The sequence below is a fragment of the Prionailurus viverrinus genome, chromosome A3 (assembly GCF_022837055.1).
Source record: "Prionailurus viverrinus isolate Anna chromosome A3, UM_Priviv_1.0, whole genome shotgun sequence".
NCBI lineage: Eukaryota > Metazoa > Chordata > Mammalia > Carnivora > Felidae > Prionailurus > Prionailurus viverrinus.
Genome location: NC_062563.1, coordinates 66940477 through 66965730, shown reverse-complemented (window position 1 = coordinate 66965730; position 25254 = coordinate 66940477). Strand labels below are relative to the sequence as shown.

Sequence of the window (25254 nt, the reverse complement as noted above, 5' to 3'; positions counted from 1 at the left end):
TTGTTTTGTCTATAGTAAAGACTTTAAGAAGATTTATGTGAGCATTGTGGGATCAATGCCAGGAGACATGGTCTGTCATAGGAAAAAGGGCCTTTTTGCACCATAAAAAGAATTGTACTGGCAACTTCTGCTGCCTTTGAGCACCTTGATAATAATGACCAAGCCTCACAAATTCCAAGACGTAAAGATACAGTCACCTCATAGTGGTTTTTTTTTAAGAGGAGAAAACTACAAGAAATCTTTGCCATTCTTATCCAAGCGAATTGGACAAAGTAAAACTTGTCATTTGTGGTTGCTCCTCCCCTCACCCTACCCTTTAATTGATTTAATTGCTTTCATAAATGACCCAAATAAAACTCTTGATTCACCAAAAAATTTCATGAGTTTTGTTCCCTCTTGAATGTGTTTCCAAATGTGGGCTGTCTTCCCACATTTGGATTTCAGAGATTCTGCAGGTTCAGATTCTGCAGATTCAGAAGGTTCTAACTTCTTAGAACATATAGGGGCCACTGATGACTTTATTTAATGTGCCCATTGGGGTAAAGAAGACTAAGGAAGATATTATTTTTCTAAGTCTTTTTTCCCTAGTATCTACTTGGCATGTGGATCATACAGACCCAGTGCTTCTCTTGTTTATTGCTGGTGGTAGCATCGACTAATACAACCCCTTGAAAGGCAGGTTGGCAGTATGTATCTTGTAGGCTGTTGATTCCATCTTGAGTAAGTTCTCTTAAAGTAATAGTCTTATATACAGAAATATCATCTGTATAAAGATACCATGAAGGGATTACTTATAATAGCAAGATAACAGTAGCAACTTAACATCCAGCAGGAGGGAAATAATTTTTTTAATGTTTATTTATTTTTGAGAGAGCGAGAGAGAGAGAGAGAGAGTGCAAGCAGGGGAGGAGCAGAGAGAGGGAGACACAGAATTGGAAGCAGGCTCCAGGCTCTAAGCTGTCAGCACAGAGTCTGACATGGAGCTCCAACTCATGGATCATGACCTGAGGTGAAGTCAGACGCCTAACCAACTGAGCCACCCAGGTGCCCCAGAAGGGAAATAATTTTAAAAGAATATTATATACCTACTCAAAGGAATATTTTATAGCCATTAAAACAATTATTGTTAAAATCATAAAACAGCATCAAAAGTGTTTATGATCTAATGTGTAGGGGGAAAATACAATATATAAATCGGTATGTATACTATGATTAAAATAATGGAAGAAAAATTATGTGTATGAAAAAAAAAAGGAAATGCACCAAAATGCTTTTTGGCTATGCTGAGGTGCCATGATTTAGGGTGGTTGTTTACTTCCTTTCTTTTGCATTGTTTTTATAATTTTTCAAAATGTAATTTTTTAGAAGTCAGAAAAGAAGTAGTGTTTGAGGAAAAGAGCCATCAAATTGGTCAATATAAAAATAATTTTGCTACTTAAAATTTTTTTTAATGTTTATTTTTGAGAAAGAGGGAGAGAGAGGGAGAGGCAGAGAGAGATGGAACACAGAATCCGAAGTAGGCTTCAGGCTCTGAGCTGTCAGCACAGAACCTGATGTGGGGCTTGAACTCACAAACTGCGAGATCATGATCTGAGCTCAAGTCGGATGCTCAATTGACTGAACCACCCAGGTGCCCCAAAAATATTTTGTTACTTAAATAAAAATAGTGCCACTTAACGACTACTTAATTAGGACTCAGTCATTCATACGATTTGGAGCCTCCAGTAATTTGCTGAGCAGATTCTTTAAAGTTACTAATTCTCACGGTTGTATATAAAGTGAAAAATGAGATATGCACACCTTTCCTGACAGTAGGAAATAAAATCTTACAATGTCAACGAAAATGGGTTACTTTTATTTGATGTCACAAATATTTCAAGATGTTTCTGTATTTCTTAAAACCTGACAAGCCTATAAAGAATAAGGAAAGGATTAGGTAAACAAGAAAGAGTGTGTGCACATATGAATGAGTGTTATATGATTTGTCTGCTGTAGTCACATTTCAGAGCAGTTTGAAAGGGGGATAGTGGGTCTGTGGCATACTCTGTGCATTGAAACTAGGGCTATAACAGAATGCTGAATCATTCCAGCTGTTTCTGATTTACGAAATTAGTTCAATTAAAAACTAAGCTGATACTTTAAAACTCCACAAGGAACAGAAAAATAATTAGTAAACATAGTCAGATTGAATCAAGCCAAACACAAATTGATTTCTGCTTGAATGGAATCTGAAAGATGATTAAAGGCTCAATCTCCTCAAAGATGAGTTCACTTCTAGGTAACATTTTTGGAGAAATACAACCTTTGAAATATAGCTATAGATGTACAAGGATTTTTTTTTTATTAAACAATAGCCTGGCAGTTTTTCTTTTTAAAAAAATTATGCAACTTTTCCAGCAGAGTCATAAATCCCTGTTTGGGATATGTCCTGCTCTTCTTTCTTATAACAATATCTTGACTGGGAACAGGAAAAAGTGTATAATCAGTAGGATTTTTTTCAGTTGCAAGTAACAGAAACCCATTCTGAAAGAGCGTAAGCAGAAATTAAAACATAAAAAGAGAGATGGAATTTATTGGCGCACACAGCCTCTGGGACGTTTGCCACCGATTTACCTTTCTTTGGCTTGTGGGCATGCTGTTTACGGGCTGGGCAGGAGGGGCCAGGAGCACTTTCAGGTGCACACCTGCCTGCCTGACCACCTGAGTGTGAAAATGCAGGCTTTTTGGATTGGCTGGGTGATAGTCACATGTCTGCCCCGGACCAATCGCTGTGACCAGGAGTTGCCAGCTAGACCCGAAGTTCCTGTGCGTAAGTATGCCTTGATTTTTTCTCTTAAATTAAAACAAATTTTTTTAATGTTTATTTTTGAGAGAGAGAGAGAGCAAGAGAGAGAGAGAGCAAGCACGAGTGGAGGAGCGGCAGAGAGAGAGAGAAGGAGACAGAATCCGAAGCAGGTTCCAGGCTTGGATCTGTCAGCACAGAGCCCCATGCAGGGCTCGAGCTGGTGAACAGGCGGATCATGACCTGAGCCGAATTAGGGGATGCTTAACTGACTGAGCTACCCAGGCACCCCCTCCCCTCCGCCTTAGATTTCTAATGTTGGTGGGGTCCCCTCCGGGTCATCTAGAAAAGGGAGGATGGGCCAGTGAACACCTGCAGCAATGCTGAGTTGCCTGGTGGTCCCTGGAACGTGCCTTCCTGTACAAGTTGCACTTTTGTGGTGGGCAAGTTTGTGATCACTCTGCGTTGCCTGCCCACATGGCCCCCATCAGGAAACCTAGACTGTCACGGTTCCTCTCTTTCTGCAGAAATAAACAGTACCAAGCTACACTTCAGAGGTGAGGTCAGTTCTGAATTTCGCAAATGTGAATAACTTTTGGCCCTGATAGTTTGGCTTCTGCTGTACTCAACAGCAAACATGTCTCCCTTCTTTTCCTGTGAACTTGTAGACCAACACAGAATTCTAGGATTTCCTGAGTTGAATACACTTAGCCACATGCCTCCTCCTGAGTTCCCAGAGGGGCAACTCCAGCTTCTCTCTGTGCCTGTCTCCACACAGGATTCTACTCTCCTTGCGGGGCCACCTGTTCTTTCGTTTTCTTTCTTTCTTTCTTTCTTTCTTTCTTTCTTTCTTTCTTTCTTTCTTTTCTTTCTTTCTTTCTTTCTTTCTTTCTTTCTTTCTTTCTTTCTTTCTTTCCTTTCCTTTCCTTTCCTTTCCTTTTCTTCCTTACTTCTTGAGCAGGGGTGGGGCAGAGAGAGAGGGAGAGGGAGGATCCCAAGCAGGCTCCATGTTGTCAACACAGAGCTCTGAGCTCATGACCTGAGCAGAAATCAAGAGTCAGATGCTTCACCAGCTGAGGCGCCCAGGCACTCCTGTTTTCTTTTTTGAGCAATGTATTCCAGCTATTATACCCATGTCACCAAATTTTACTACCCCATCAAATAATTTCAGTTTATGTTGCTTATTACTTGTGTTTCACATGTGTCTAGATAGACATTTAGGGCCATAAATTTGATTTCTGACCTTTTCTCTCTTCAAGTATGATTCATTGAAAGTTGTGCCTAGGATCAGTGGGAATAGACTGTGTGCTCTTTCTAGGTCCCCTTTAGCTTTGTGATTTTATTTTTATTTTTTATCTTAGAGAGAATGAGCAGGGGAGAGGGACAGAGGGGGATAAAGAGAGAGAGAGAGAGAGAGAGAGAGAGAGAGAGAGAGAGAGAGAGAGAGAGAAAGAGAAAGAGAGAATCTCAAGCAGGCTCCATGCTCAGCACAGAGCCTGACCTGGGGCTCAATCCCATGACCCTGGGATCATGACCTGAGCAGAAATCACAAGTCAGACGCTCAACTGACTGAGCCACCCAGGTGCCCCCTAGCTTTGTGATTTTAAAGACAAATAGTTTAGAACTAAACGCTGATACCTCCCAGCAGTGAAAACGGGCTCTGGCTCCCACAACTAAGCTGCTGAAGCATTAGTTTCTAGGCCTACCCAGCCTCACGTTCTCTCTGTTACACGGAGGGGATGGCATTTCCCCTGCGAGGCTGTTGTGAGCATTGGATGAGAGTGGGTACATGAGCTATAGATGGTGCAGGGATGAGCAGTGGTGAGGGTCTGGGGGAGCTCGCGGTGGGCAGCAGTGGAGCCTGCTGCACAGCCACCTGGAGAGGTGCCCTGGAACGTGGAAACCAGCTGCAGACGACTTGCAGAGATTGGAAATACAAGGGTGACATTTAACATCTTACATCTGCAGTTAAATTGTAAAACCATTCTTAGCGTTTGTACACGTGTGAAAAACACCAAAGTGGTAACTGTCTTGAGAAAGTTGGATTTCAGGTCCCTAACTTTGTGTGTGTGTGTGTGTGTGTGTGTGTGTGTGTATGATACATTATATATGATATATATCGTATTGTATTATATTATATTATATTATATTATATTATATTATATTATATATATTTTTCTTCCACAGGAGCGTATGCACATTTTATTTTATTTCTGTGATGCAGTGAATTAGAATGAATGGCATCTTCCTCACTGGATGGCTTTCCCTAACTTTTCCTGTTATTGCTTCTGTGTAGATCCTTCTTCCAGCCTCTTTGCCTGCAGACTTCACCCCCTCCTTGTTCTTTAGGTCCTAGCTCCTTTGTGCTTCCTTAAGGGTTTTTCAGGCCCCTCAGGCCATATCAGTTTACCTTCTTACATGCTCTCCCATAGCATCCTGTATGCCCCTTTGTGTCATATGCCACACACTTGTCATATGTTTTTGTACAGCATATATTCCCTGCTAGAATGTAAGCCCCATGAGAGTAGGGCACATGTCCATCTTCTTTTATTTTTAATATAATTGATTATCAAATTGGTTTCCATACAACACCCAGTGCTCATCCCTACAAGTGCCGTCCTCCGTGCCCATCACCCACTTTCCCCTCTCCCCCTGTCTCACATTCAGGTCTTTCATCCATTTTGAGTTTATTTTTGTATATGGTGTAAGAAAGTGGTCCAGTTTCATCCTTCTGCATGAAAGAATGCTGTCCAGTTCTCCCAGCACCATTTGTTAAAGAGACTGTCTTTTTTCCACTGGATACTCTTTCCTGCTTTGTCAAAGATTAGTTGGCCACACATTTGTGGGTCCAATTCTGGGGTCTCTATTCTATTCCATTGGTCTATGTGTTTGTTTTTGAGGGCACATGTCCATTTTGTCCATTAAGACTGAGTTCTGCTGCCAACAGAAATATTGAGACCCCCAACAGCAATATTATAAATGAGAGAAGCACCTACTTCTGACTTGTGTAAATTTCCTGCAGTGGACAGCTTAAGGCTGGGGTAGGGCAGTTATGCAGTATCACATTTCTGCGTGCTTCTTAGCTAAGCATGGCTTTCATTTCCATGGTCCCAGAGAGCCAAGAACTCTCAGTGGGACCTGTTAGCAGGCAGGAAGGCAGGGAAGCTGGACAAGCTTCCCTCTCCATAAGGATGCTCTGGAATTTGTACATATCTCCTTACCTCTGTGCTGTTAACTAGAAATTACTGGTCACATGTAGCTTCAGGGGAAGCTGGGAAATTTAGTCTTTATTCTGGGTAGACATGTGACCAGTTAAAAATTGTTCTAATACTAAGGGTTAGAATGGATATTGGGAGATAGTCATATACCACTGTATTCCCAACTCCCAGCACACTGTGTGGTGCACTGTGAAAGAAGAAATGAGCTGAACACTTACATATTCACTTGCTAGGGTTGCCATAACAAAGTACTACAAGCTGAGTGACTTAAACAACAGAAGTGTATTGTCTCCCAGTCCTAGAGGAAGTCCAAGATCAAGGTGGTGGCAGTGTTGGCTCCTTCTGAGTGCTGTGAGGGAAAATCTGTTCTGTGCCTCTCTCCTAGCTTCTGGTGGTGTTCCAGCAATCTTTGGCTTCCCTTGGTTTGTAGGTCTCTACTTTCATTGTTGTATGTTTTACTGGTGTCCATGTCTCTGTGCCCAAAATTCCCCTTTTAATAAAGGATAGCATTCATATAGGTTTAGGGCCCATTCTGATGACCTCATAATTACATCTGCAAGGACCCTATTTCCATAGAGGGTCACATTCTGAGGTACTAGTGGTTCATAGTTCTATGAATTTTGAGGGGGGGATACCGTTCAACCCAGTTCAACATGGTACAAATTTATAGGGTTTGTGAATTTTGAGAGGATCACAATTCAACACATATTAATTTGGGATAATTTCATTTACCTTCACACAGTCTTTCAGAGATACCTGGAATTTTGCTGCTCTGGCATGTCCCAGAGTGATAATACCTTTTAATTCCAGAGCAGTGTGGCATAGATTAGCCAGTCTCACTCTCACAGCCCCGGAAAAATATGTTCAGAGGAGGCATGGCAGGGCTTACCAAAAGCCTATAGTGGTACTGAGAGTTACTGCCCATTAGGAAGCTCTTCATGGTGTGACAGTCTGAGAAGCACTCCAGAAAAGTCAGTAGGGCCCATCCATTCTGAGCCCTTTACAGTAAATGGAAAGCAGCCGCCCTTGGTACCATCCCTTGGCCCACTGAGATCACACTTAGCTAGCACAGGCTGGATACAACATGGCCTGGTGTAGAGTCTTGAAGCCAGGCAGTTAGCTCAGTCCTCACTCAGCACCATTTGAGCTCCTCACTACCTTTTGGGATAAAAGGAATCCCTCCCTGGATAAACTCCTTTAAGGTTGAAGATAGTATCCCTATAGCTCCCATTGGTTAAAGTTGCCCTTGAGTAGAAACTCAATTACTTTTTCAAAGGGAAGAGAAAGATATCATCTTGTCAGGAGGGTTGAAATGTAATCATGCCTCAAAGCAGGAGAATGGGTAACTATGAAAGGTTTCCTATAGTTTATTTTGGCAGCAGGTACTGGGGTTCTAGGAAGGTGACAGTTCTGTTCTCCTTTGACACCAAATGTCAGTGGTCTTTGAAAGGTGTAGCTTCAGGAAACCCAAAATTGTCAAACCATGGACCTGGCAAAAACAAAGTTGAAGAGGTAGTTCATCTGATCTGTGTGAGAGTTGCTTAGTGCTGCTTCATGAACCTGGGTGCTGCCCTTCACCTATGCATCCCACATAATGTGAATTAAAGCTCTGGGTCATGCTCATCGATCTGCAGTAAATGAGGGAGCAGCATCTCTAACCTCAAGGAAGAATAGGGCGCCATTCAAGTGTTCTTCTTGTTTTAAATACCGTCCTGTTGAAGTGGATCCATTTTCTCAACCCACATTCTGAGCCATCCTGGACCATGTCCCCTTCCCTCCATTCCTGCTCTGCTGACTCACATTGTCCTCAGAAGTGGGGACTGTGCTGGAACTGCTCCCCACCCATTGCAGGGTCTTGGCCCAACCATTACTTTTCACTTAGAACACCATTCCTGTGGCTTCTGGAATATGAACTTGGGCCTGTATCCACTTCCCTAATGTTCCCTCTTAAAAGATTCCATTTGACACGTGGGGCAAATAGCATGCAGTCATTTCTTTCTCCCCAACTTTTAGACCCTTTGGCTTAGATGACCATGCCCATATAGGAGGCTGCTGGATGGCACAGGCACACATCAGTGCTTTGTCAATCCTGGCACTTGGATTCCCAAAGAGCACATGATTTGGAGCTTAGAAATGGAAGCCTCATCAGGCTGGGGGGAAAGAGGGCATGTGCAGCATTTCTTAGCCATCCTGCAGATGGCTGCTGTAGGCATGGAGTCAATGGTAGCACACTTAGCATCTTTTGCCCCAGCTACCACTCTGGCTTCAAAGTACTGTATTTATTAGGGCCAAAGCAAGCGGAGGTGGCACAGACTGTTCCTGTTGGAGTCCCTGGCTTTCTATGCTCTGGTTTTTATGGCAGCTCAGATTTCTCCAGTGGCAGTGTGGAGGTCACTACACACTGAGAGCCTCACCCTGGTAGTGATCTCTGTCCCATGTAGGCACCAGTTTCAAAACATTGCTGTTCTCATGTCTCTGCCATGAGTTGTAAAATTTTAGAGGCACATCCGTCCCTTGGTTATCAGACTTGTGCTTGACTGTTAATAACAGACTCCATTCATGGATAAAAAGAAGGGAATGGCAGCTGCCACCCATGGGAGTGAACAAGGGAAAGCCTTGCTTCTAAATCTTTGAGGGTCTGCACTTGGGCACTTGTTCTGCTGAATAGGATGGGCTAATTGGTGGCCCAGCCTTACCTACAACAAAGATCTTACAGGACACATTTCTCGGTTCTTTTTTTTTTTTTTTTTTTAAGTTCATTTATTCATTTTGAGAGTGAGAGGGAGCACTTGCTGAAGGGGCAGAGAAAGAGGGAGAGAGAGAGAATCTCAAGCAGGCTCTGTACCATCAGTGCAGAGCCTGATGTGGGGCTCAGACTCAAAAACCATGAGATCATGACCTGAGCCAAAACCAAGAGTTGGACACCTAACCAACTGAGCCACCCAGGCACCCTACGTTTCTCTGTTCTACTCTAAGACATGAGTTATTGTTAATCTTATCTTTGTTTCCTTTGCCCATTTTTCATGTTCATTTATCTATACATTAGATATAATTTTTTTTTCATACCTCAAGAGCACTCAAGTCTATTGTGGGAAAATTAGAAAATGCAGATGAGAAAAATAACATTCTTTTTACGTAACATGCTGCCACCTGGAGAAAAGCAGGAAGTCCTTATTACCAGTCAGGACATTCCATTCCCTGTGTTTTTATGTACATTTTTTTTTTAAGCTTGCATTTGCACTTAGCAATATTTGAGAGAAGCTTTTGTGTCCTTGACATTCATCACTAGACAGCTGGATGGAAGAATCACAACGTATTTAGCCAGGCACACATCGCTGGTCATTTAGTTTATTTCCAACTTTCCATTTTTAGAAACAATATTATAGTGAATGTCTTTGTAGCCAAATACTTGCATACGTTCTCAATTGTTTTCTTAGGATGAATCCCTAAAAGTGGAATTGCTGGGTCTGAATTATAAATATACATTGTCTCTAACTTCATATTGTAAAAACTTTAGAAGTATATACTACATAGACACAATACTTCATCGAACCCCCAGGCACCCATATGACAATTAAGAGCTCTTGGCCAATGTATACTCACACCCACTTCTAGTCCCTGCATTATTTAGGAACAGATCCAAGACTTCATGCCAGAAAGACTCATTTCTGTAAGATAGTACAGGTATTTGAAAATGGGAGAGAAAAAAGAAAAAGTGAATTGCCAGAAAAAAAAAATAAGAGGTTAACATTTTGTCCACCTTATCCATTGCGATGTGTGGGCTCTTTCCATTTTCCCTGCCATATCTGGACTCAGGACTCTTCGTTTGTCTTTGGATTCCTGCAACAATATGGTAACCAGTCTCTTTTCTCTCCCTCTGGATAGGTATAAATGTTTTCAAGCCATTTTGTGTCTTGCCAAATTGCACTCCAGAAAGGCTAATCAAATTTACACTTGCACCAGAAGCATATAGGAGTATCCATGCAAGTTTTGGGTCTTTCTTCTTTCTTTTCTTCTTCCCTCTCTCCTATCCCCCTCTGCCTTTCTTCTTTCTTGGTGAATTTTTTAGACCCCCAAACAGGAATCACATCATTGTTTTAATTAGAACTTATTTGGTTATTAATGAGATTAAAGCTCTCCCCACCCCCTGCCATTTCCTCACTTGAACAATTGTATTTCCTCTTTGTGAATTGCCTTTTCCTAATTTTTCTATTAGGATGATTGTCTTTCACAAATTGTGTTCATCTTATGTTAATGTCTATGGCATTGTACTTCTGTCAGTGAACTGCTGTGAATACTTGTTTGGACTGAGATAATACATATTATATTGGTATGAAAGAATAAGTGTTTTATAAACCTAGCAGCTGAAAGCAGGAAGTCCTTATGTTAATGTCTATGGCATTGTACTTCTGTCAGTGAACTGCTGTGAATACTTGTTTGGACTGAGATAATACATATTATATTGGTATGAAAGAATAAGGGTGTTTTATAAACCTAGCAGCTGAAAGCAGGAAGTCCTTATTACCAGTCAGGACAGGTATGGAGGGAGGTGTGCCAGTGTGGGGAGGGGGGGCCCGGGCAGGACACATGGACACTTGAACAGGTCACTTAATCGTTAGTCTCCACAGTCATCCACAAGGCAGGTAAAGCAGGTGAAGCCGGTATCACCCACTTTTCACAATGACTTGTGCCAGGACACACCTTAATGAGATCCTCCAAGCCCCAATCTAGGGATTTTTCTACCATATCTCAGTGATTCATATGTTTATTTGTGGAAGGCAAGTAAAGCGATAAAATATAACATATTAGTAATTCTAGAACATTCTTTCTTTTTTTTCTTCTGTAGCACGAAGGCCCAGGACCAGGTCATTATGACTTGAAAATACCTCAAGCAAATTCTGTGACTTCTTGTTTTCAGTCTAGAGTACCTCGATTCCTGTCCACCCGTTCTGTAAGTACTCTAAAAGAATATGGTTGTAGGTTTTGTGGCTGGGGTGGGGGGTCATTGGGGCCAGGTTATAGTTATGTACAATTCTAGTGTACATATATGTATCCAATTTCTTGATAAGGCAGAGCTCAAAAATCTGGCAAGCCCTCAGCCTGTTTCAGGCTCAGAGTGCGTCCAGATCCAAAGACTGTGGCAGAATTATGGGTCCAGTCAACAGCATCCAGCATAGTAATTAGCCATCAATGATCTGACCTGGATGCTCTGTGGGAAAACATGTTTAATGAACTGAGGCAAGCAGTAGGCAGTGGCTGGTCCCAGCCATCCAGAACTGCTGTTCTTTGTGTGTGTGGCTTCTGGGACTGTGTGTGTGGCTTCAGAGCAGAAACATTATTATTACTATTATTATGTTATTATTATTATTATTTTAATGTTTATTTATTTTTGAGAGAGAGTGAGCAGGGGAGGGGCAGAGAAAGTGGGAGACACAGAATCCCAAGCAGGCCCCGGGCTCCGCGCTGTCAGCGCAGAGCCTGACGCAGGGCTTGAACCCACGAATTGCGAGATCATGACCTGGGCCGAAGTCGGATGCCCAACCAACTGAGCCACCCAGGCGGCCCCCAGAAACGTTATTATTGAACCAAAGGGGGCCATTAAGGTATGAGCAATCATTCTGCCCCCAAGAACTCAGGAGAGACAGGGAAGAGGCTCAAGTCCACTGACACAAAGAAAGTACATTTGGGGAGTATCCAAGCCTCAGAGGCCTAGAGAAGACCAAGAAAATTGCAAAAGCATAACATGGCACTTATGAACGATAGCTATTTTTTTTAAAGTACTGATAATTTTAATTCCCATGGTCTTATTCCAATTTGCATCCCAGTTTGAAAGTTCAAGAACTTCCTTGTATGTAGCCTTATTTGAGATGGTTGTGGAGACATAAATTCAAATTCTGCTTGGGGAATCAAGGAAGGGTTGGTGTCCCAGGCCAGTGTCTTCAGGATCTTGCTCCAGAGCTACCAGTCTGGTGGGGGGTAGTGTGGTCTTTATCTGGAGGAATACTGGGGAGTCGCTGCTGGTGATATTAAAAACAGGCTAACAGCAGGAGGTGGTGGATACCTTCTGTAGATCCTCACACTCTAGTGGCATCACCGTGATCCAGACCCAGATTTTTGTCTGAGCTCGTAGGGCTGAGCATCATCAGGAAATTGGAGTTATGCTAACCATATCAGTTATCAGTTAAGCTGATAGAGAAGCCAGAAAAGGTAGTATTTTTTTAATGTTTATTTTTATTTTTGAGAGAGAGGGGAGAGGAGGGGGGGAGAGAAAGGGAGACTCAGAATCTGTAGCAGGCTCCAGGCTCTGAGCTGTCAGCACAGAGCCCAATGTGGGACTTGAACTCAAGAACTGTGAGATCATGACCTGAGGGGAAGTCAGACACTTAATTAACTGAGCCACCCAGGCATCCCTTTTTTTAATGTTTATTATTGAAAGAAAGAGAGCGCTCCTGAGAGCTGGGGAGGGGCAGAGAGGGAGGGAGACAGAGGGTCCAAAGCAGGCTCTGCACTGTCAGCACAGAGCCTGATGTGGAGCTCGAATTCACAAACCATGAGATCGTGACCTGAGCCCAAGTTGGACGCTTAACCGAATGAGCCACCCAGGTGCCCCCAGAAGATGTAGTATTAATGTACAAGTGTCCAGCAAGGGGGCTGATGTCTGGGGCCACTTGTCTATGGGGTTTCTCCCTACATAGGAAACTCTTCATAGAAGCCAAGGATAATCAGAAGTTTGCTTGGTGACAGTGAAATCAGGACTGGGGAATGGAGCCGGATGTTCTCAAGGTCTGAGAACCACAACCAGTAGCCTCCTGAGGGATGGCCTTGTGAGACCGAGGCCCACAAACCTCCTGTTCTGTGGGCTGGCTCTCCAGGACTCCACATGCATGTTACTTCCTCATTAATAGCACTAATAAAGGCTTCAGCTTCCTTTGACGTCTGGCCAGGACTTGATTAGATTTTCAGGCTGTTCCTCCGCTTTTGGCAGGGGAAACATCCTGTCATTACAGCGGCTTCTGCATGCAGCTGACTTCATCCACTCTGGGCTGACCACTCTGTCCCACTTTCAGAGTAATCCTATTTCCACCCTCCCTGTCTCCTAAAGAGATAACATACTGCAAAGAAGGATGGAAATGACAAGAACATGGTAAGAGAGAATAATAATAGTGGTGGCAGCTAATGTGTAGAGCTCTTGCTGCCTGCCTAGTGTGGTGCTGTCTTGTCCTGGGGGGCCTCCAGCAAGCCTCATTACCTCATCTGATGGGCGAGGCTCTGGAAGCACCTGGTCCAGGGTCACACTGAACCACTGGTGGTGGGACTAGGACTCGAATTCCAGCCTTTAAATCCTTCCCTTAGTCACACACAGAGACACTGGTGCTTCTCCAACAGACCCAAGATAAAATTCCTTTGGGCTCCAAGAATAGGTACATGCACCGCATGGGAAATGCTGACCTAAGAAATCGAAGTCTTTATTTTAGTCTATGAACATGACATTCATTTGCATTTGATCACCATGGAGGAGAAGCTTCATTTAAATAATTGGCAAAACAATCTTTTCAAGAATTTTATCCAAATGAAAATACGATTTTAAAAATTAGAACTCAATAGATCCCTTGACAAAACTGTGGACACTCAGGTCCACCGACCCTGGTGTCCATAGACCTTTGTACAGAAACATGAGTTTGGGCTTTTGAGGTCAATCACCCAGGTTCAGAATCCATTTTCTCCAGCCCCTTACCACTAGACTGAGGTCACTAGAGGGGAGGACAGTGGCTTTCCCAGGGACAGGAGCAGTCTGGGTGGAGTGCCCTCTGATACAAAATGTGCCTTGAGGTGCAGGTGGGATGTGAGCTCGCCGGCCCTGCAGGTCTAGGCCAGTGCTTGCTTGTCCACCCTTCTCTCTGCACCTCTGCAGCCCTAGGCGCGGCCGCTGATAGGAGCAGATGCCAAGGAGACACTCCACTTCAAGGGTGCCCCAGGCCTGCATGCAGTCCCGTGTGGCCCTTGTTTTCCCCAGTGGGGATTTGCCAGCCACATCTGAGCTCACAGCCAGGCTCTGGTGGCTCCAGAGTTTTGGGGTCACTCTCTCATCAGCCTTGTCTTTTGTTCTGTTTCCAGAAAACCCCAGGCCCGGGAGCGTACACATCTTCAGCACAATCCCCCAAGCAGGCACCGACCATAGCCAAAATGGGTCGAGAACATAGCCTTTTCTTCAACAACACAATTGGCTTTTAAAATAAAGCCTCTGTGACCCTAAGCTACTTTGAGTTTAGCAAATTCTTATGTTCAGAAAACTCTGTTTTGTCTGTTCTTTAGGAGGGTTTGACTACAGAACATAATCGATTGCCCTGGTGACCATCCTGCCCACTTATCTGGAATAGTTCCAGCGCAGTTTCCAGTTCACTCTAGAAAGTGTCCTGGTTTGAATAACAAACTGTGTGCTCACTCTGCTTATTGTCACAGGGTATATTCAGAGACTGCCCCTGGGCTGCTCCTGCGGCAGCTCGGACAGGTCCTGATATGCCCAGGCTGTGCTCTGCATGGCTGTGGGCTCTCCAGCTGTGTCTGAGCTGGATTAGAGCTGTAATACTTCACAGTCTCATGGAGGCTTCCTCAAGTGTTGGCATTCAACCAAGAGCAAGCTGAGCGTGACAGGATCCCAGCAGGTGGTTCTTTCTCTCAACTCCCTGAAAAGAGCAATATTGATTCAGCCCAATGAGTATTTGTGATTTCAATCAACAAAAACATTTGAGTATCTGCTCTGCACCAGGTGTGTGCTGGGGTTGAGGAGTGGGGGCCTAGTGGAAAGACAAACAAGGCATGTATGTGACTGAGTTTGGGGAAGGTTATAGAGGAGACAAGGCCAGAAAGGGAGTTTGGGGTAGCCCCTGGCTCGAGGAAGGCTTTGCAAACTGTGCCAAGTGGCTCTTTCTGGTCGCCTTGTGTGTGAAGCTCAGGGACTGCCCTCGCACGATGGCAGTTCCTTGGGGAAGACAGGCCCTGGTCTCAGGAAGCTGTGAAGTCACTGCACCTGGTGTACAGTGAAGGCCACAAGCAGGCAGAGCAGGGATAAGGCAGCATGGCCCCAAGCGGCGAAGGGTGACCACATGCAGTAGGACAGCTTGGCTGCCACGCAGGGGACCTGGAGGCTGAGATAGACAGAAAGGAGAGGGAAGAAGGTTGGGGGCAAAGACCTTGTTTGGATGAAAGGCAGGAATATATATTTGCTGGAGGGGAACAGCGGGAGCCTGGTCCAACTAGAGTGGAGGGTGCTGTGAGGGTGGGAGGGGGTTGGGGGAGGCTCAGTCAGAAGGTGAGGGCCACATGCAGTGACGCATGCCCAGAAGACCCGCTCAGGGAGCCCCAGCTAGACACACCCCATGCATGACAGCATGTTATCTCTCAAAGGTGGGAGAGATTCCAGAATCATTAACAAATGGAAGGGATCTCTTTTTTAATTAAAAACATGAACTTATAAAAATGAATATCAATGCTTATACTTTGTTGTATTTTAAAAGGTGAAACCTGCCCTCCCCCACCTCTCTTCTTTAGTCTTATAAGCCCTTATAAAAGGGGTGTTGGAGGCAAGAAAGGGAAGGTCATCATCTCACTGAATTTATTCAAGTTTCTCATTTGTATAAGAAACTCCCTGTGATGCGTTCTTTTAGAACAGAAAACGGCCACTTGGAAAATCAGACGTGTCTCAGGGGCAGTGGCTCCTGTCCCACTTTGATCAGAAGACGGCCTCAGGGCAGGTAGTTCCAAATTTTATTCTCCAAGTGGGTCAAAGTCCCCTGTGGGGTCAGAAAGTAACGGCTGGCAGTTATGACAGAGAGGGTTTTCTCAAGGAAGCAGTGACTCAGGTTGCCATTGGTGCTCGGGAAAGCTGTTGGTTCTAGAAAGCAAGAGAGGCAAGAGGTGGTCATATCTGTCTTAGGACTCACAGGTGGAAAGTGAAAGGAACCTCTCCTACCAGCAAGGGGAAAGGGAGATTGTAAGTACATAGCAGTATCTCTCTGACAAGAGCATGAACCAGGGGCTGGCAGGAACTTCTTCCCTGTGTCTCCCCAGTGCTTCTCTCTCAGGCCTGCTTCTTCTCCCTCGAGAGGCCAACCTTCACTGCCTCTTCACGTGTATAGGGTCTAATGTGGCTACCTCAGGCTCTCCTCACATCATTTACTAAGCCAACACCCTAAAAGAATGTAAGCAGCCCCTCTTGGTTCCAGCATCAGGTTCCCAGGAGAGAGACGCCAGTTGGCCAGCGTGGATCGGGGCTTTACTCCTGGGCCCTTCAGCTGTGGTCAAGAGGGCCTAGCCCCTTGGTGCAGACAGAGCTGAGGGTCCCATTTGTGTGGTATGTGCATATAATTGGAATGGAGGACAGCTCCTTGGATTCTAGAAGAGATTGAAGACCCTTTCAGAATAAGAAGGGGAGGATGTCTTCACCAGCCTGCAGGAAGGGGATTGGAGAGGCTTATGGAGACTTCACCTGGAGATAGAACCACTGGAGAACTTTCTGCAGGGCCATCTGGACACTCTTGTGTTTCATTTCCATTCACTTAGCTTGCCTTTGGCTCCTATGACTGTCTGTCTGTCTTTCTGGAGCTGGGACCACCTCAGCCCCTGCCTTCCTTACCAGTCTTGCCATCTGCCTGTAAAGCAGCCCTCATCCTCCTTTGTGGTTTTGGACGATGTGACAGTGACTCTGCCCTAGATATTAGCAGAGGGGCTGGTGGGAATGAGGTGGTGAGAAGAGCAATGTTTTACCGCTTCTCTTTGGCACATTCCAGTATTTTGTATAGTATTTCATACCAGTAGGGAGAAGCTTTCCCAAAGAGACCAGAGGAATTCTGGGTGGCTTTTTCCTGCCACAAGCCCAAAACTGAGACAATAATTGAAGAGCAGAGCCTCCTTCTGTTCTTTCCAAGATGGAGAGATTGGGTTGACTTTGAGCTTGAGCTCTGAGGTTGGGATTTTACCACCTAGCAGCAAGGATTGTTGTGTGCATCAAGTGATATGTCCAGAAGGGCTTAGAAAAGCCATAGAGCGCGGCAGATGGAAGGGACCATGCTGTGTATCCTAAGTCCCTCCTCCCTTCCCTAACGACTGCTGTGACACTGCTTCTCCAGGTCCCTGTCCTAGCTCCATTGACCATCCTCTGTTCCTCTCTCCACCCACCCACCCACCTGCCCCCAACTGCTCTTTGAATTTGGCTTCAACCAGAGGGCATAGCTCTTCTTGGCTGCAAATATCTTTTGCTGTTTCCATGTGACGTTCTCTCTCCATTAAGTCAGAGCATGCATGTTAGAAGTCACCGCACTGATGGGGACAGCTTGTCCTCCTCCTCCTCCCTTTTTTTCCTTTCTTCCTCACCCCCATCCACACCCCCATTGCCCTCTGGACCTACAGGGGACACCTTCCAGACCTGGAGCCAAGGGCCCCACATCACTTTGGTGCCAGGCCTGCCTCCAGTGTCATCTCTCACCTGCTTGATGCCAGTGACCTCAGTGCAGCACAGAGCTGCCTGGATCCGGGTCCCCATGCCTGGGATTACTTTGAAAGCCCTATTATCTTGAAAACATAGTTCACAATCTGTAAGTTCAGAATCAGGGGTTCTAAGCTGCATTTTATTTTATTTATTTTTTAAAAAAGATGTTTTTTCAATGTTTGTTTATTTTTGAGAGACAGAAACAGAGCACGAGCAGGGGAGGGGCAGAGAGAGAGGGAGACACAGAATCCGAAGCAGGCTCCAGGCTCTGAGCTGTCAGTACAGAGTCCCACAGGGGGCTCAAACTCATGGACTGCGAGATCATGACCTGAGCCGAAGTTGGATGCTTAACTGACTGAGCCACCCAAACACCCCCTAAGCTGCATTTTAGAATCCCCTGGGGAAACTTTAAAAATCTTGGTGTCAGGCAGCTCCCTGACAGATCATATTAAACTCTCTGGGGGTAGGACTCAGGCCCAGTATTTTTAAAAAATACTTCCCCCACCCTAGGTAATTCTGATGAGCAGCCCAGGTTGAGGACTCCTGTCAAGATGGTGTAAAGGCACCTGTCACCAATAATTCTGTGGGGCACACATAATTTTCCCAACCCCAGAGGTTGAAGACGACAGGGTCCTTGTGCTAAGAGTCACTTTCCAGCTATGAAGAGATTGACCCATGTTAGCATCTGGCTGAGGCCTAAGGGAAGAGAACAGCACAGGGCTGGTTTGTCTGGATGAACCTAGAACCTGGAGTGTTACTAGGTAGAATTGTTCTGGGGAGAATGAACCATAGCAGCCTGGAACCCAGGCCCTTCTCACCAGCCGGACCCTTGGCTGGGCTCCTCAGAGACCTTTGGTTTTGGCCAATGGCAGGGCTGCAGGCAGGCAGAGCCTACAGGCCTAAAGGGCAGGGTTTGGGCTCTAGATTCAGGCCTGCAGGGGCTGGGTGGGCTTGTGAGGGCCAGTGCCAGAGTCCCAGAGCCTGCCCAGGCTTATCCACAAGCCTCCCTAGAAAAGAAGGCAAGTCTGGATGGTAAGAGGAGCCAAGCCTGGACCCATGGAGGCTGGGAGGTTGGGGGTGGTGAGTGAGCAAGGATGGAGAGAGAGATGGGACATAGATGTTGGGAAGGAGAGGTAGCCAGAGAGGGGAGGCCCAGGGGGTGGACAGAGAGGGGAGGCCCAGGGGGTGGAGAATCATCTCCCAGTGGGTGCTCCTCATGGTCTTATTAACCACACCATTGGCCAAATCAGTGCCCAGAGAAAAGTGTCACCCTTCTGGAGAGAGGTAGGGGCTCAGAGGGGCCCAGCCAGAATCAGGGGAGGTAGCAGTGTGGCTGCTTTGGGTGGGAGTGTGGCTTAGTATCTGAGAACCCTAGGCAGGAAGGCAGGCTCAGGCCCACTGACACCCCATCTCTGGTCACTAGAGTGGGTTAGACGGGACAGGAGGCAGGGATTGACAAGGCATTTCATTTAGTTCACCCCTGTGGAACTGAGTGGCCCAGGTTAGGGGCAGGGTGGGACAGGAAGACAGCATGCTGAGAGATGTGTGGGTCACACATGGAGCTCAGGGCTTGATGAGGGCTGGCCGTTGCTTCCTCATCCTCTTTCTGAAGTCCTTGAGCTCAGCAGTCATGCCTGGCAACTGAGGGCCATCGAGGAGAAAGGAAGTTGCTAGAGATTCCCGTATTTAACAGGGCAAGAGGGGACACATGGAAACATGCCAGGCAGGGTCACACCTGTTTAGGCTTCTAATCCCCAGCCCCTCCCAGGTTGGACATGGGGGCTACACTGCACTCCTGTGCCCAACCGTGTGTCTGGGGTAGCTTTAACCAAACCGTCTATATTAGTTCCCGTGGCTGCTATAACAAATTTCCATAGACTTTGTTGCTTCACACAACACAAATTCATTATCTTCTAGTTCTGGAGGTGAGAAGTCTCCAAACCAGTCCCACTGGGCTAAGTCAAGGTGTTGGCAGGCTGGGTTCCAGAAGGAAGCTCCTTCGAGCAGCTCTGGAGGAAAGTGTGTTTCCTTTTCTTTTTCAGCTTCTAGAGACCATCCACTGTCCTTTGCTCATGGTCTCTTCCTCAAATCGCTCCAAAACCCTGTTCCTATCATATCTGCTCCTGACCCTCCTGCTTTCCTCTTGTAAGGATCCCTGTGACTATATCAGGCTCACCTGGAGAATCCAGAAGATCCCCCCCATCTTAGGGCCCTTAACTTAATCATGTTTGCAAAGTCCCTTTACCATGTATGAGAACAGGGGAGCCTGGCTGGCTCAGTCAGTAGATCATGCAGCTCTTGATCTTGAGGTTGTGAGTTTGAGCCCCATGTTGAGTGTAGAGATTGCTTAAATAAATAGACTTAAAAAAAAAACAACATGTAGGAGAACACTTTCACAGGATGGGACATTATTCATACCTCCACACAGCATAGCTGGGATAGGGAGTGGGGCATCCTCTGCCAGGAACACTACTCCCCACCCGCACCCTTGGTGTGCTAACTTCAAGCACCCTCCCCCATCTTCCTGAGGCTGGTTGGGTGTTTCTCAAAAATGCCCCAGCAGTTCCCAGATACTGGCCTGCGTCCACTATTGGATTGTGGGCTTCGGGATCATAGAGTTGGGGCCTCAGTGAATTTCCCAATGCCTAGCAGTGTTACCGCATAGTAGATGCTCACTGAGTACTAGATGTGCTCCAAGGTACACAATTATCCTGTAGGAAATGCAGAAGCTTTATAGAAAATATGTTCTGGAGGTTCCTTTGATTATTTTGAAACGCAAGGAATTATTTAGGGAATGGCTGGTAGCCTGAATAACCTCAGTCCTTGCTGGTGTTGGGTGCTGACAGAAATCACCTGATGAAATAAGTTGTTGGGTTTTTTTTTTTTTGAAGTTTATTTATTTATTGTGTGAGAGAGAGAGAGCATGCACATGTAAGTGGGCAAGGGGCAGAGAGAGAGAGAGAGAGAGAGAGAGAGAGAGAGAATCCAAGGCAGGCTCCACACCATCAGTGCACAGCCTGATGCGGGGCTTGAACCCATGAACTGTGAGATCATGACCTGGGCCAAAATCAAGAGTTGGACTCTTAACTGACTGAGCCACCCACGTGTCCCAGGTTTTTTAAAAGAGGGGGTAAATAAATTGAGTCCCTCCCCTGCTCATGCTCTCTCTCTCTCAAAAAATAAACATTAAAAAAAAAAAAAAAGAAATTGAGTGCTGATTTAGAAATCATTCTTGGAGGGTTGATCTTAAGTTTGCAGGTGTTAGACATTATAAACAAGCTCTCTCTAGATCACTTAAGGGGTAGATGTGTTAAAAGTTGCATTGTGGGAAGTGGGGCTGGGCAGAGGGGGATCCTCCCTGATATTTTACAAATGGTACTTATGGCTCCAGATAAATTTCCGGTGGCCATGTTATTCCAGAATTTTAAAAGCACCCTATCTTTTATTGTTATTATTATTTGTTTTAAGTCTAGTATAGTTAACATATAGTGTTATATTAGTTTCAGGTGTAGTAAAAGTGCCCCTATCTTAAATAACTTACATGGAAATGAAAATGAAGCTTCTAGGGATGCCTGGGTGGCTCAGTGGGTTAAGTGCCTTACTCTTGGTTTCGGCTTAGGTCATGATCTCAGGTTTCATGAGTTTGAGCCCCGCATTGGGTTCTGCACTGACAGTGTGGAGCCTACTTAGGATTCTCTCTCTCTCCTTCTCTCTGTGCCCCTCCTGCACATGCTCTGTCTCTCTCTAAAATAAATAAACTTAAGAAACAAAATGAAGCTTCTGGAGAGTGTGTCTAATGACCCACATGTCTACAGTGTAGATGAGATCCTAAATAGAGAAGATGCATATTTCTGTAGTAATTTCTAGAGTAGGATTAAATACATGTGTAGCTTTATTAAGAAAATAAAATGGCTTGGGACCAACTGCAGGCTCTTGAGCAGCCATATTAGACTCAGGAGGGATGTGACCCCCTCTGCAGAGCCTCTGCCTTAGACACTCCCAGGGCAGAGCACTGGAGTGGCATGTGGGTTGGGTGAGAGGGAAGGCTAAGGTCAACCGGTGGGTAGAGCAAAGTGGCCTTGCTCCACATTTGTGCTCCAAGTCTCCCAGTGGCAGGAGAGCCTCCCTAGGGCCCAGCTAATGTCCCATTCATGAGGGCACGTGTAGGTGTTGCTGAGCCTATGTGTGTGGGATATGGGGGCTGCACTCAGGAAGCATAATCCAGAGGGGCTATGCTGGCCTGGGTGTTCTGAAAAAACATAAGGGTCTCGTAATGTGGGTGGTGGGAGGTGGTAGTCGGGAAGGAGGGAGAGATACTTCTGAGAAGTGTGGGAATTGGGTTCTGGAAAATGAGGGGCATGGAGTGAGCCCCAGCAGGAATTCTGGGAAGAGACCTGTAGGGGTGAAGTAGACCTGGGAGGGCATGGGCCTTTGAGGCCACAGGAGACCTGGTAGACAAATGCATAGGAGGAAGAAGAAGGAAGGTGGAGGAATGAAAGAAGGCAAGGGCCCTGGGGGAATGTTGCTCCCAGATGAGAAGAGAAGCTGTCTGCATGCAGGAGAGTGCCCTGCATCAGCCCAGCCCAGTCTAGCCTCTGTGGGTTCACCCCCGGCGTGCACTGGGCCGGGCTGCCAAAGCCCCTGCACCCTTGGTGGAGTGTTCTCAGGGATGGGGAACAACCCACAGCCACTAAGCCCTGGGCCTTGTTAGGGGGTGGGGTAGTGAGCTGTGGGCATAAGACTGGAGTGTGGGAGAACACGTAATGGACTCTTCCTCTGAGCCTGAGCCAAAGCAGTTGACATCACAGTTACAGATGGGGAGTCTTGACCTCAGAGTCAGGCTGCAGGAGCTGGAAAGGTTGGATAGAATGGAGTTCTAGTGCCTCCATCATTTTTTTGCCCCTTTGAGAGTGGGCATCTGGTTTTTTTGATCTGAGACCTCTGTCTTTATGAAGATTCACCTGCTCTTCGTTTTTGCTCCTAACTTCCTGCGCCTGTCGACCAGCTGCCATCCCTTCTCTCTGCCCCATGGTTTCTGCTGCTTTCTTCTGCTGCCACCACCAGCTACTTCCCTCTTCTTTGGTCCCACACTCATATTGCAGAGGACAGAGCCTCTGCAAGCCTTTATCAATGTCTGCGTCACAAAAGACAAAGAGAGGCAAAGGGAAACTAAAGAGATGTGACAACCAAGTGGAGTATGTGGTCTTGGGCTGGAGGGAAACACTGCTACAAAGAACACGAATGACGAACTGGCATATGGATGGGAGAGTAGATAAAATACTGTGTCAGAGTCAAATCCCCTCATTTGTTAACCGTGCCTGTGGTTATGTCAGACAATGACCCTTGTTCTTTGCAAACACACTGCAGTATTAAGGGGTAAATGGGCATGATTTATATGTGCTCAGATGGGTCAGAAGAAAATAAATAAGACATGTTTTTAAAAAGAGGTCCACAGTGACCAACTTCTTGCCAAATTCCAAAGGGACAATTAAGGGAGGAAGAGAGTGAGAGTGGGAGAGAGTGAGTGAGACCAGGAGAGCAGGGACAGTCACCCGCAGTCTGGGGACCCCCTGCATTGCGGGGCTCAGCCATGTCACAAGCTGTGGGCCAGTCCACAGAGGAGGAGCTTTGGTTGTGGAACCCACCCATGGTCCAATCAGCTGGCAGGCAGGCAGGCAGGCAGGGAAGTGCGGTCACATGGCCCAACACACAGCTCCTGTGGTGAGCTTGTCATGTTTCTGGGCTGCCTGGTATCTGAACCTCTTTGCTAGTTGGGGATCTTCCAGTTTCTTGAGTGGCTTTCACTTAAGGAGTGTCCTCTCTGTCTGCAGAAGGGGCGAGAGCAGCAGGCAGTACTGAGGATCCTTTATTCCTCCTCACTGAAGCTGGGGCCCAAGCCTCCAGCCACTGGAGTGAAGCTGCCAGCTTCTGGGCACACAAGGTACCCCTGTACCTGTGTGTCATCCCCTGTGACGCTGCAGTCCCTGTGATGCATGTTTCTATGGATCCCAGAGGGGCCATCCTGCTGCCGCAGTGATGGGCACTTCTGTGTCTCTCTCTCAAGGGCCAGTGAGCTGGTGCTGTGTAGTGTCTTCAGAAGGCGGTGGAAAGAATGCTGGCTCTGTAGGCCAGGACCTAGGTTCTCAGGCACCATAACCTCTCCACCTTTCATGGGGACAAGACCCACCTCCCAAGGTTGTCGACTACCAAAGGAGCAATGTGACAAGTAAAGTGCCTTATGACACTTATACCTTATACACTTTGTTTTGTGCAGAGAAAACATTAGGATAGTTGCTGCCACTTTGATTCCAAGAAAGCAGCCAGTTAGTAGTAGAGCAGTGCCTTTGAGTCCGGGCTGGGTGCTGACTCCATCACAGAAGTCAGACTGCAGCTCCTTTGGCCCCAGGTCCATGCACTGCAGTCACTGCCCTAGGGCACCTATGTGGGAGTCATTCCTGGAGCCACCTCCAATGGGTCTCTGTCCTTTGCAACTGGAAGAGACTGATAAAAATTCCAAGAAATTTCTTGCAGGGGGCAGAGAGCAGGATACTCTCCCCGTCACAGCCTTCCCAGCCTCCACAATCCTTCAGATCAGTGTCATGGGGGTTGGTACCACAGGTCGCTTATGTGTGAGGCTCCCTGATTATGGGTTGCCATCAAGAGCTGGCAGCATGGGCTGGGGGAGGTTTGTTTAGTTGGAAGCTTCCCAAGGCTGAGAAATATTTGCATGGTGATGACATCTGAGCGCCCCATGGGGGAGCAAATGCAACAATGAGCACTTTGGTATCAGACAGGAGTCTGGGTGTTGGTGGCTGAAATTCCATTCATATTTATGCCTGTAGATAAACACTATTAATACTGAAGGGCTGTGTCCTAGAGTGTGGTGGGGGTGTTGGAGGTCCACGGGGTGACGGTGCAACCTGGAGTCTTTTCCCCAGTCTCCAGCCCTTGTTCTGGCACCAAGTTTGTATGTGGACACGGGGTTTGTATGTGAACAGGGGGTCTGCCAACGGGACCCAGGGGTCAGGAAATGCCTGGGTCTCCACTACTGCCTGACTTTCCAACATCTGACCAACTAATGTCAGCTTGTGTCAGGAATAGGAAGGTCTCCCCTCCCTCCATTCTCTTCTTGGTAAGATGAGATTTCTAGACCTTTCTCCAGGGCTGGCAGACAATGTGACACCACCTATGGCCTCAGGCAACCTTTTAATGCTCACCAGGGTCCTTGAGCTGGGGGTGAGGATGGGAAATAAATAATCTGATACTAATTGTTAAATCACTGAAGACTGTTTCCTAAAGTATTAAAGTGAAAGCTGGCACCCACCAGCTCCAAAAAAGGCCCTTCCTCTCTGGAACAGCAAAACCACACCCCAAGCGTAGGGCTGAGGTTGGGAGCAGAGGCCAGACTACTGTGAGGCCACAGGAGTGGGAAGTTCTTGTGTAGGCCAAGTTTTAGGGGAAGCCTCCAGGGCAGCTCTCTTGAGAGTAGGTGGCTGCAGCCCTGGGGGTGCATCAGTTGATCCCTTGGGGCACATGAAGAAAATAGAGCTTCTGTGCAAACTTACGTCATCCTCCAAAACTTTGATGCATGTTTATAACGTGTATGTAGTCTATTAGAAATGGGTGTAACACGTTTTAGGAGCGTACTGGTATGGACTTCATAGCGCAGGTGGCGGACCAGGATGCATGCAGCCGGGATCCTCACCACGCAGCCCTCTCCTGGTGCTTCTCCTCCAGGTGCTGGAGATGCTCCACCAGCAGTGCCCGCA

The 25254-nt window shown here is 46.4% G+C and overlaps 1 protein-coding gene across 1 annotated transcript in view; it reads left to right on the top strand.

Moving 5' to 3' along the window:
• Nucleotides 1–14237, top strand: part of STPG4 (sperm-tail PG-rich repeat containing 4) — a 47218-nt gene extending 32981 nt beyond the window's left edge. Inside the window, 3 exon segments of the mRNA XM_047851899.1 lie at nucleotides 10847–10951; nucleotides 14116–14215; nucleotides 14218–14237. Coding sequence (XP_047707855.1) covers nucleotides 10847–10951; nucleotides 14116–14215; nucleotides 14218–14237 — 225 coding nt within the window.
• The last annotated feature ends 11017 nt before the right edge of the window (nucleotides 14238–25254 follow it).